General features: G+C 42.0%; 1 protein-coding gene across 6 annotated transcripts in view; it reads left to right on the forward strand.

Annotated features, from left to right (window-relative positions):
- The window catches only part of LOC307032375 (receptor tyrosine-protein kinase erbB-4), a 237,893-nt gene that overhangs the window by 210,305 nt on the left and 14,906 nt on the right, over window positions 1-12,682 (forward strand). For 4 of the 6 annotated variants that reach the window (XM_079670293.1, XM_079670292.1, XM_079670288.1 and 1 more), the window contains one exon: window positions 11,851-12,012. In XM_079670293.1, the coding sequence (XP_079526419.1) occupies window positions 11,851-12,012 (162 nt within the window). The remainder of the gene's footprint in view (window positions 1-11,850; window positions 12,013-12,682) is intronic. The other 2 variants (XM_079670290.1, XM_079670291.1) reach the window with 1 other exon arrangement.

Here is a 12,682-nt window from a genome sequence, read left to right on the forward strand (position 1 = left end):
CTTTATTTAGTTTCCTCATTGTCCTTTCTTCACCTCTCCTACAATCTTTATTTCATATCCTTTCCTTTCCTTGCTTCATCTTTTATGTCTTCCTTCTCTTTCAAATCCTTTTCTTACTATTCGTCTACTGTCTACCCATTCAGCTTTATCCCTCCCTTGTCTTTCCTCTACTCGATTTTAAACATGTCTTTAAATCTGTCTATTCTCCGTTACCATGGTGGCCATGTGCTTGGGCTCACAAAGGGCAAAGTTCACCCTAGATCTCCTTCCACATACCCTGAAGTGACCCTGTATGTGTTTGTGTGCAAATGTTTGTTCAGTTGTAGAACACTAGCTCTTTTTTGAATGACCCCGTTCTCGTATTTATGTCTCTGTCTGCATCTCCCTCTTGTCTCCATCTTCTCTTCATCACTCACTAACTGATTCTCTCGTTTTCCCCTTCTCTTTCTCACACTCGTCCTCTCACACACACATACACAGCATCTTTTTTTCATTAGGTTTTGGATTATTAATGGTATAATTAGGTTTGGGATGTATTTTAATGAACAAATCAATCACTGAATTAAATATGGGATCGGAACTGAGTGTATGCGAGGCTACGGGAGTCTTTTAATTTGGCTCTCATCTCCTCCAGTCTAACTTTCTCTCTCCCTCCGTCCTCCTCTCACAGTCTCTCCTCAGGCTCAGTATAATGGAAGTCGCTGTCCTGCCGGTGAAATGATTGTCTTTGGCAGTGTAGCCCCGGCTGGACATGGGTCTTGATTGGTTTGTGGGGGGATGGCGCCTTGATGGAGGCTTGAATCTAGGCCACATACTAACATTTTGTTGGTGAGCAGTGAAGGGGTCGGTATAAGCACACCCACTGGCGAACGTTGGACTGACGTTAGAATCCCTCAAGTAGCACTCTTCAATCTTGGCACGGTTTTACAAATTCACCTCAGATCATTTCTCCAGCTCAATCCTGTACTATTTTGAAACATGTTTGGAAGCATGTGTGATGTCACCTATTAGTTTGTGGACTACAGTTACATCTTGGCCAGCGCCATATTGGATTTTAGTCGTTGCAATTCTGTTTTTTTTGTTTTTAAATCATAGGTCGCTGAAGTCTAGGGCTGAACGATTAATCAATTTTAAATCGATATCGCGATATTAAATGATGCTATTATCAAATCGCAAAGTCTGCGATTTTTTTTAACGTTTCTTTTCTACAATTTTTTTACAATTTTTTCTTCTTGTGTGTCAGTCATCCACACCAATCAGAAGTGCTGTGCTCCACATGTACCAGCCATTGTTAACCAATCAGAAGTGGCCCATGATAGAAGGTGATAGAAAGATTGATCCAATCACCTGCCAAGTATTTTTGAAAGTGCCTGCCCTTTCCAAATGGCTTCCAATGGAGCTTTCCTAGATGGTCTGGTGAAACAAACCATCTGAGTCAAGTTAGTAATGCTCCATCACATGTTTCTATTACAGGGTGAATCTTAAACTGAAGCTTGACTTTAAAGCAACCCAACGGATGTTTCATGTAAGTTTAGTTCTTTCACTCGTAGCTCGGGCTGCGGGGGTGCTAGAGACGGGAGCACGTTGATACAACCTTCCTAGCCGGAGTTATGGCCGCATTTTACAATAAACTTACGTTGGGTCGATTAAAAACAAATATCGCAATTCAAATCGCAATCGCAATATTCGTCTGAAAAATCACAATTAGATTTTTTCCCAAAATCGTGCAGCCCTACGCTGAACTACGACGAAAACAAAAAACTTTGAAAAGTAAGAACACAGTTTGAAAGAAAACACAAAGATCCACAAACAACTGTAGGCCCACTCCTCTATCAAAAATGTGCAATATGGTCTACTTTAATTAAAACTCCACCTTTTACAACATGCTGTATTTTACAAACAGTGGAGCATTAACCAATTAGAAAATCGCTTCCTAAGGGTAATAAATAGGCGCTGACACATTTGCTTACATGTTGAGAAAAGGTTTCCTCTTGGTGTACAAAAACCATGGCAACATCATTAAAATGGACAGTACATGCTTCGGGCTATGTGCATGGAAAAGCACATACAGTCAAAAAAACACTCTCATAAACACACACACTTCTTTTTTCAATTGCTTAGTCAGGGAAAGTCAAATCTGTGCACTTCTTAAATGTGTCTCCCAATCTTTGGCCCCATGTGTGCTCAGCCATGTGTTTATATTCTTGTGGGGACACATCAACATGTACGCTCGCACATCAGAGTGTGTGCTCAGATTTGCATCCCGAAGTGGCTCCCCGGAGATGCCACCCGATGACTGGAGATCCAATCTGGTCAAGCTTAGCGTGGAGCCCTCTGTGTCATTGGCTTCCCTGCATACGCTGCTCTGTGCTGAGCAAACACATCTCGCCTGTTCTCATTAGCCAAGCCTTAACACTTCATTCCCCTCCTGCACTATCTCTCTCCCTGCCTCCCTCAGCACACATCCTTCATATTTTCCTCCCTCATTGAAGGATGGATTTCAGTCTTTGCCTTGAATCAAATCACCTTCTTCTCCTTGCTCATGTTATCCCATCTCGATAAGAGGGACGTCTCAATGGACTGCATGCAGGCTTGGACATGTGTATTTAGACATTTAAACCCATGTTGAAATATGTTCTGATATTGTACCCTTGTGATATGTATGTATTGTTTGCTAGGGCGATACATTAGCTTTATGTAACAGCAACCGGCTCAAATATATCTGTCTGTGTCTATGTCTCATGCTATTTGAGCAGGCTTTCCTTTGTGTGCTTCCTAAAAGTTCTCCATGCTCCGTTTGGTATCCCAAGGAGTTAGTAGAACACATCTTTGTTTTGCATATATAGCCCTCACATCTTTATACCTCATTGAAAAGCACTGCCTGTTAGCTCCCTCCCGTGGGAAGCCCCAAGAGACACTCATAAAGCATATCTACTTGGATCTTGCTTGTAAGAAGACTATTAAACATGTTATATATTTACATATACAACTATATTAAGACAACATACTAGAGTTCAGAGATCAGTGCTCGTCTCCATCATGTTGATGTGAATAGAAGGTGTTTCAACAGGAACAATTGTCTATAGAGCGATGAAAACAATTATGATTATGGACTGACACAGTAAAATGACTCCTGCCAACAGTGTTAGTTTATATTCCTGTTAATGGATGAGAAGCAAACAGATCCGCCTGTTTATTATTAACATGTTGAATGTGTGTTTTCTGAGGCGCGCCATTGTATGTTAGAACTATCGTTTTAATGTGTGTACTTTTGGCCAAATGATATCCTCAGGTTTAACGCCATTTTGGGTGGCTTGTACTTTATCTTAGTTTAAGTACATGTTTGTCACCCACTTGGTTTGTTAAACCTATTTTGTTGCAGAAATACTAAAATATAGTTTCCATAAAAGTGTCTTGAATTTGCTAATGTTAATAATTCAAACTCAAAGTCTTCTTACTATCTGCTTCCAGAGCTTCAGTAGATGAAGTTTACATATCAGATGGAACTGTGGAATTAAAGTTGTCCATGTTGGTTTGAAATGAAACCACCAAAGTTGCCGCGAGGCATTTGAGTTAGTATATGGAGTTGTTTTTTTCTCATCTGAAGGAATACTTTGACTGTAAAAAAAAGACCTTGTGTACTCTCTGGCTGAGCTGCCTTGTTTGTTGTTTTTTTCTAAGGTTTTTCCTAGTCTTTTTGCTTTATTTTAAACAGTCTCTCAAATCCATGCACATAGAGACAAGATACAATGGAAGTCAGGGCCAAACAAAAAGAGACAGCATAATAATCACAAATGAATTAATCATGTCTCGATCGTGTTCACCATTGTCGGTTAAGAACATTGTAGTCAATGATCCTTTTACTTTTTCTTCTGTTACAAATTATCAAGTTACGGTGAATTTAATACAGTCAGCAGCCTCCATGCCGTGTCCATGTTCAGCAATTCATTTCCCAGGGGCTTCATTAATATTGCAGTCCCACAATTCTTTGCATCTCAGAGCTTGTCAGGGAAACACATCACGCCGTGGTTACCAAACAGTGTGAAACAAAACCAACTAATGTGCATTCTGAGCAGATTTCCCCATCCTCCAATGCACACACATGGACCCCTCCCCGAACATGTCCTTGCTGATGCACCAAAATGAGGGTGGAGGTAGACTGTGAAGAGTTGGCGGCGGAGGGGATAAGCCCCCCGGGTCTTTCTAATTATCTGTAAGGATCAGCAGTGCTCAAGGATGCATAAGGGGAGGGATTTGTCTGCCAGATCCACGGGGTAGGGAGGCCTGATTGCATCGGTCACCTCTCTCCATACACACCTATTACTCATGAGGCCTGAGCTGAGTCTCATTAGACACAGGCATATACACGCTCCCAGATGAGAGTGGGAGACGGACATTTGCGTGGATTCTCCTGCAACTCTGCATACGTTTTTGAAATCTGTTCATAAAACGTATTGTTAAAACTTCAATAACAATACCTACCTAATAATCATGGACTCATCATTTATTCAAGTATTTAATTGTACGTTTTCACATTATTACATTTTTTTTTATTAATCAAGTTTGTATTTACTGCTGTGTTAGCACTTTTACTGTAATAACAGATTTGTATTATATTATTTTTTATTTTATTATCTTGGTTTATAGTCTTAATCTTTCAAATTGCTGATTTTTTAAAAATATTTTCTATTATTTTGTACTTGTTGTCTCAGGCATCGGTATACCACTTTTAACTGCACTTGCATTAAAGGTGCTATACAAATTACATATGTCATTTTAATAAAACTAACTCAGCTGGATTTACTAAAGTAGTCATTTTCTGGAAGTAGACGGCAGTATAAAAAGAAAACATGTGCGTGTTTGCGCATAATGCAATCGTGTTTGAATGCACATGATTTGTATAAGCACTCAAACATCCAAACAACTGTGTTTACTCACGAGTGTATGTCCACATTTCCACTTTAGAAGTTTGAATCAACGCCAACGGCTTCTTGCTGTGATTAAAAACACAACTTCTCATCAAGTATATCGAACAATGTATAGACGTGGGTGTGACGGCTTAGAGTATAGCTTCGTGCTCGGTGGAATGAAATAAGGATCAGATCTTCTGTCCTTTTTCTTCTCTCAATTACTCTCTGTTTGCTTCACCTGCCGAACGCAGAGGCCGCTGTGCTGTCACTGTAACCCATCATTAGCGCTGCCTATAGGCTATTTTAAACGTCACAAGGTCTCAATCTTACCGGCATTAATTGATACTTCGATAGTGCCATCACCCGGCAAGGAGATTTAGCCGCATGGCTGCACATGTCATCTTGTGTTGCCGCTAAATATTGATCTGAAAGCAAGAAGTGCTTTGTCTTCATATGAGATGGATTCAAGCTACGTCTTTCCTCAAACTTCACTGATCAAAAAGTTTCCCCTTCTGTAATTCCACTGCAACAGCCCAAAAAGTATTGACATTTGCTCATGTAAATGTGCCAGCAGCGGTCTTTTATTGCCTGCACAGTGACATTTTGGAGGGATCTTTTTGTCCCACAGGGGAGTTGTGATCATGGCGACAGAGCTTAGATCATTTTACATTTAGTTCCCTCTCTTGAATTGTAGGTAATTAAGAACGGAAGCAAAAGACGAAGACATCAAGCGGCAACAAGTTCCAAAATTGGGCGTAATTCCCCAAACGTTCTTAAGAAGAGATCTGTTATTAAACCACGATGCACTCTCAGAAGAACACTTAAAAACAACTTAAAGCTGACGTGTTTGGGAAAATAATTGCTTTCAGTTCAATTCTATTTAGAAAAAGAAATGAATTCATTATCTTTTCATTAGCTTTCAAACCATTAGGGCCTTTAGGTCAGGAGTCCGGCCAATTATCGTAGACGTGGAATTGCCTGGGGGACATTTCTTAAAATGTGGCACTAACTTCCACTTGACTCAAAAAAGAACTGACCAGAGTTTGAGGGTAAAAGATCAATATCACTGTGACCTCCCCACCATCATCTTGTTGAGAGTGAGATACCTCAAGAACTCTTAAAAGGGAAAATCTTCAAATCTGGCGCAAACGTCCAATTAGACTCATGGATTACCAGGTCGAATATCAGTGGGACATCACAAAACTGGTTAACGGCCATTTTGGAAGTTCAACCCTGACTCAAATCTATCAACCTTTGTATGTTCTGCCCTTATATGGCAATCAGCAACCTGCTCATTTGGATCAACTTGAATGAAACATCCTGGTAAATGAGGCCCATTGTTCTAAAGTACCTCTCCCACTGAAGGAATCTCCCCCTCTCCCTCTGTACACGCCCCGCACTCTCACAGGTGCACACAGATGCTCACACACTCCTAAACACACTCGGCTCAGGTTGATAAATCGGTGCATTTTTTCCTGCACTGTGCTTCCAGAGAACGGCTGAATGCGGAGTAAATGGGCCTTCACCCCGACTGCTGCGCCACCGCTGAGCTGTCGTTATGGGTATATGTCACATCATGTCACATTCACCTGGATCGTTCATTAACCATCCAAACCATCCGCTGACGCACTTTGCGGCTTATTGGTTTCCGCGGAGATAACCCACAACTGTACACCACCTTGGCATAGCTTCTTGTTTTTTTTTTTCCTCGCCTCTTTTTCTTTTGCAAATTGCTACGTGCCGAACCGTGGTGCAAAGTGATTTCAACGCTTTAGAAGTACATTTGTGTGGATATAAACATGATTAAAGAGAGGTGCATGTGGACATTGACTTGTGGATTCTTCGATTTTCCCCTCTTTTCTTTAACACACATTTTTTTCATACGTGCTCTTGAGACTGCCAGCTCGGTGGGAACAGCTTCCAGTCTATCTCGCGTGCAGCACACACCATGTGACGGACGACCAAATGCACCACCATTGTGGTTCCTTATCGCACCGGGCCCAGTCCCCCGCTCTCGGACACCCTTATTGCTCACATTGTTGCTGCTTCTTCGCCCATTGGGTGGGGTTTGCCAGGAGATGGGGGTGGGTGCACCACATGTGGCGCTCTTATCGCTCCCTCCGGAAACAGCCAACTCACCTTCTGTAGGAAACCCAGCATGCCGTCGTTTCCTGACATGAATTCCTCATTAAATGAGCTCATGGATGTTTGTGTCAATTTACCATTGATGCTTCCTCTAAAAGCATGTTGCCTGGCAACCAACGCAGACATGCTTAATAATGATTCCCCGTCAGTGTATAGGTAATGCTGTCGATATCACAGACAAACATTGGAAGTTGAATTTCTAACCTGCTGTACTCCAGCATGTCCGTCCTCCTGTTTCTCCACTTACCTTCCAACTGCTCCCCTTTATACCCAGCATCTTTTATTCCACAGCATCTCTCCCCCCCCGCTGGGGTTTACTGCTCCCCGCAGTTCCACACCACTCTACTCTTTTATTCATGCTTGGCGTCATCCTCTTGTTTTCCTCCATTGCCGAAGACTCAGATCTCTAGTCCTCCTTTTTTCCCTGCTTGCGAGGAGGTGCTAATGGGTCACAGACCAGCCGTGACCCGGTCTGCTGCGTGCTTCAGAACACTTTTAATCCCTGTAAACAATCCAGGGCTCCACTGAGATGAAAAAAGACCTCTGTGTTTTAAAGAACATTGATATTATCCCGCCTGTGTCGGGTCAGACGAGGATAAACTACAGAGAACAAAAAAACAAACCGCATCCTCTCTCGATTTATTTGACTGAACTTGAAAATAGCAATTAAATGCCTGATCCATTTTTCTCTGAGGCAACAGCACAACAGCAGAGAGGGGTAAACCACGAAGAATGTGAACAGATGTAAAGATGGCTATCACATGAAGAAATGTGCTTGTGAAACTATTTTTGCCCATGGGTGACAGTGCTGCTGACTTGTCCTAAAGCATGCTGTGACTCTTGCAAAGGTCTTAGCTGAACAGCTGTTCAAAAGTTCCATAAAGTGCAATGTTAAAAACCAAAGTGTTATATTTCACACTCGCATGGTAGCACTTCATGCTCTGAGGGCTTAAAACATACCCTGCCGTCATTTTGGATGGGCAACAGTGCTGCTGGGTCCTTGACCTTAATGCTCCAGTGTAGCATGTGGCTCACAAAGCTCCCACGGGACCTTTCATATGGGGTTCAAGTACGTGTTTTTCCTATTTTATGCAGGCCCCGAACCAAATAATTGTACTCAAAGCTGCTGCTGCTTCTGTTGCCTTTCTGAATCTGACATAATGTCAACATTAAAATGTGAGTTTTGTTCCAAAGTGCCAACGCGTAATACAATTTAAATGACGCAGGTTTTCCAAGTTCACGATGAAACACGTGGTTAACCTTGCAATTAGGGTTAGTTAACACAACTAGTTTGTTATGTTAGCTAGGAAAGTAAGATGACTCCTTGAGGTGTCGTCACGTGACATGATTTAGTGACATTTGGTTTCACACGGGAAGTGAACACAAGATCAACAAGATTCAGGCCTCCTTAGCTCTTTTCCCATGACATGTTAAGCTTTCATACAGAAGTCATAGGTTTTCTTTCAATAACGTAAGACATAGGGACTTCTTCTGAGAGAATGTTACCATGATCTCACGATGTCGCAGGTTTTAATATGCCCTCCTGTTAAGTCCACAGGAGCTTTAGTCTGTGCTTAAGGGCTCTGATATGAACTTTCGGAGCCTTTGTGCGGATTGGTCCTGCCTGCAAACCTGCCAAAGAAATGGATCATATGTTACATCTTTAGTTACGCCAATGAATCACATTACCGTTGTGCATACAGGTTTTTTCATTAATAAGAGTTAAAAGTGTTTTTATTATACTTAGTAGGAAACTAGAAGTGACAGAGACATGATGCATTTTCCCTCCGTTTGTGTACATAAGCCCATGCATCATCCTGCCCTTTAAAGGTCAGCCGTAAACATACTGTATACTTTGAACTCTGAATGTCGCAGCTGAGTGGAAAGTTTGGAGTGCCTCAAACGCTCTCGACACAGAAAAGTAATGTCTGAGAGAAAGCACAACGGGATTCTACCTCAAAAGAAAGGTTTCCTCTTTCATTGGTTTTACCTAATGGAGCTAAAACTTCATCTGCAATTCACAACAGGACCAATACGCATTAGCATGAGTAAGAAAACCTTGCAACCAATCAGTGAAGCTCCTTCTTCCTGTCAATCGTACAAAAGTGATATATTGTGTGGACTCCAATAAGTACGATTTCTAATGAAGCAGGAACGTTGTTTACCAAACGTGGCAGGTTTAATTACTGCCCCTGCAACTTCCTGTGCCATCGACAACACACAAGTTATGTAATCACAAATGATCCAATTCCATTTAGAAAACACCTCAGGACTCCGGGGATTGCCTCTCTTAAGCAGTGTGAAAGCAGCACGATCAGCGGGACCCTCTAAAACCGAGGCTGCCCCCACATCCTCCTCCGGGACGCTGGTGTTTACCGCCCGCAGTGGCTGGAAATTAATTGGCCGCTGTACATTCACCCTGACAGTGCGATGGCCTCCCCTCATTGCCCTGTCACTTTAAGTCGAAGTGTATTAATGGACTGTGTGGACCATTGATTCCTAATTCCTCTCGACGTTGACATCGGGGACAAATATTGCGTGGCGCTGGCTTCTTCAGGCTTATTGTAATCAGCATTGTTATTGATCGCCTGCCCGAACCCCCTAGAAGTAATCTATTTTGAATACTCTTTCAGCAATCTGCGAGGTGTTCGGGGCCTTGCTCTGACATTTTATCTAGGCCAAGAAAGAAATGGAATAAGTTGAGGGAAAGTGCCTGCACTGGTACAAATAGGAAAAAGAGTGAAAGACAACGCAAAAGGAATGACAGATAAAGATATTACGAGACTTCGCTCTGTGAAATATGTCTTTCTTTGGAGTAGGGGGTGGTCTCTGGGTGGTCTCAGTCTCCATGTGTGTCTGTCTCCAAGAGGCCAGCGAATGATGGATGATGGCGCCAAACGTCGGCGCTATCGATTTATTTGAGACGAGGAAGAGGAGGAGGAGGTGGAGCATTTCAACACAATGTGCCTCGCTGTGTGCCCACACACACACTGATATTTATTTATATATGAAAAGTATTTTCACCGTGTGGTAAATGGACAATGATTCGGAGGCGTGGACCTTGGTTGAAATCTTTTCGTCGTCTGCCTTCCTCCTCTCTGTGTGCTTTTATTGATCGTCTTGAAAAAATGGCATCCACTTGTTTAAGATCCAGTCTGATACACTTCAGTTGGTCCAACCTTGCCTGCTCATCCGGCAGTTGTGGAAAGCTATGAGCACAAAAGACGGAGGTGAGCGTGTGTCAGTGCCCATGAAGGCATGATGAAAGCACTTCGGTGAGAAAAAAAGAAGCCATGTGTGTTTGCAGCTAAACCTCTGTCTCGCATGGCTGCAAATGGGTTTTTATGCGACTGTCAAACAGACCTTGCTCCATCCAGCCCATTGAGCAACAAATTAAGGCTGCAGAGCAAAGTAGCCATTCTCTCCGCTCAAGGCTTTGTTGTTTTTCCCCCGTCGCTCGCCTTGCTCACGGGGTGTTCATAATCAACGTTAACAAATTGGAAGGACATCTATTGTTCCACCTGCCCAGCTGTCTTGAAAATGCCCCACCGTTATCGAGGACACGGAGGCGGCATGTCAGAAACACAATCTCTGCTATGACGGAACAAGATTACACCGTAGTTGGACATGTTACGAGGAGTAGAGATTGATGTTACACACTGAGAGACACACTGAGAGACACACTGAGAGACACACTGAGACACGGCCAGTCTCTGTTTGATCTGTGGTTTTACAAGCTGCTCTGTCCAGATACTGCAGGGAGAAAGATGTCCTTTCACCTGCATTAATATTTCACTATATCACTTTAATATCTGGTGTTGGCAGCTTTTCAAATATATCTTTCAGCATGCAGGAATCAGGAGGCATTGTAGAAATCTGTTCACACTATAATCAACTTAAAGCACGGAATAATGTTAGTTTGACATATTTCAGTCGTTCTTTTCACATTGATCGTAACACATTGCAGAAGGATTTATAAACTGAAATATCATACTGTATTGTTTGCAAGGATTATTTATGATTCTAATTGTTTTCATGCATACGTTCATATTAATTGCAGTTAAAATGTATTATTATACTAATTAAGTATAAAATGTATGCAATAGGAGCACTCACAAAATAGGTTGAATTTGTCATTTCTAATCACATTATAATGCATAACAGTGGTTTTAATGCAATATAAAGAGATAACAACTATGGGAATGTTAAAAGTGCAGTAAGATCCTTTCAAAAGCCAAGTATTGAAGTATTATGATTCTGACCCAATAAGGTTCTATCATTTGTGTTGATGGTTACAAAGCACTATGAATATGTATGTGTGTCTATGACTATAACCATGCAGTTCTATAGCAGATCTAAACTCACGAGTATGTTATGTGTCATAGAAAGTGTTATCACATATCTAATAAGGACTTTTTCTGCCACTGGATCCTCTGCATGTTGACGTTTTGTCAGATTTCTGCCTCTCAAAAACCTTTGAGTTTCTTTCTGTTCTCTTCTTTCGAGCTGTGACTCAAGAGTTTCACATGTCAAAAGTTTGAATTTCTGATATCTCTGCCGTGCCATGGAAGCTGCCTAACATTCTCTGTATCATTTATGGGCAACGATAACGATGAAAGATGGAATCTAAATGTCCGCGTGGGCGTGCGGTTAATGATGATGACAGTTATGACAATAATTTGACGTTAGGGCTGACATTTAGCGCATCGACGATCTCAGACCGGGATATGAAATGATAGACGGCCTCATGAGAAGATTTATAGTCCCCCTCACCTTTTCTCCTGCCCTCTCTCAGGGGATGATGTACCTGGAGGAGAGGAGGCTGGTCCACAGAGACCTGGCAGCCCGCAATGTGCTGGTGAAGTCGCCCAATCACATCAAGATCACCGACTTCGGCCTGGCGCGGCTGCTGGACGCCGACGAGAAGGAGTACAACGCAGACGGGGGCAAGGTTGGTGTAAGTGGAGGCGTGAGCATGCCCTTTGTGTGTGTGTGTGTGTGTGTGTGTGTGTGTGTGTGTGTGTGTGTGTGTGTGTGTGTGTGTGTGTGTGTGTGTGTGTGTGTGTGTGTGTGTGTGTGTGTGTGTGTGTGTGTGTGTGTGTGTGTGTGTGTGTGTGTGTGTGTGTGTGTGTGTGTGTGTGTGTGTGTGTGTGTGTGTGTGTGTGTGTGTGTGTGTGTGTGTGCGCACACACATACAGTACTGTTTACTGTTTACCAGTGCTGGTGACCAGGGAGGTTTTTTTTTAAGTGCTAAGTATATACAAAGTATTAAAACTATATATTGCGGTCCTTTTGTTAAGATACAGACAATTTCTTTGCATAAGCAGTTGAATATAATTTGTAATTTCAAGATGCAAAGATAAGCACATTTCCCATTGCATTTTTATTTTTACTTTTTAATTAAATGTAATAGTTTGCCTTAGAGAGGCACACATTAAAAACACAACATGTGTTTTTTCTTTAATCTTAGATCCAACTACTCAAATAATTATTTTAGCAGAAGCAGTACCTACACGATGTATCTTTTATATTCATACTCTTATTTCCATTCTTATCATAATGTTAATTGTTCACTGCACAGAGCTTTAAGAGTATGTCTGGGACAGCTAAATGAATACAAAATCCAT

The sequence above is a fragment of the Notothenia rossii genome, assembly GCF_949606895.1.
Source record: "Notothenia rossii genome assembly, chromosome: 3".
Classification (NCBI taxonomy): domain Eukaryota; kingdom Metazoa; phylum Chordata; class Actinopteri; order Perciformes; family Nototheniidae; genus Notothenia; species Notothenia rossii.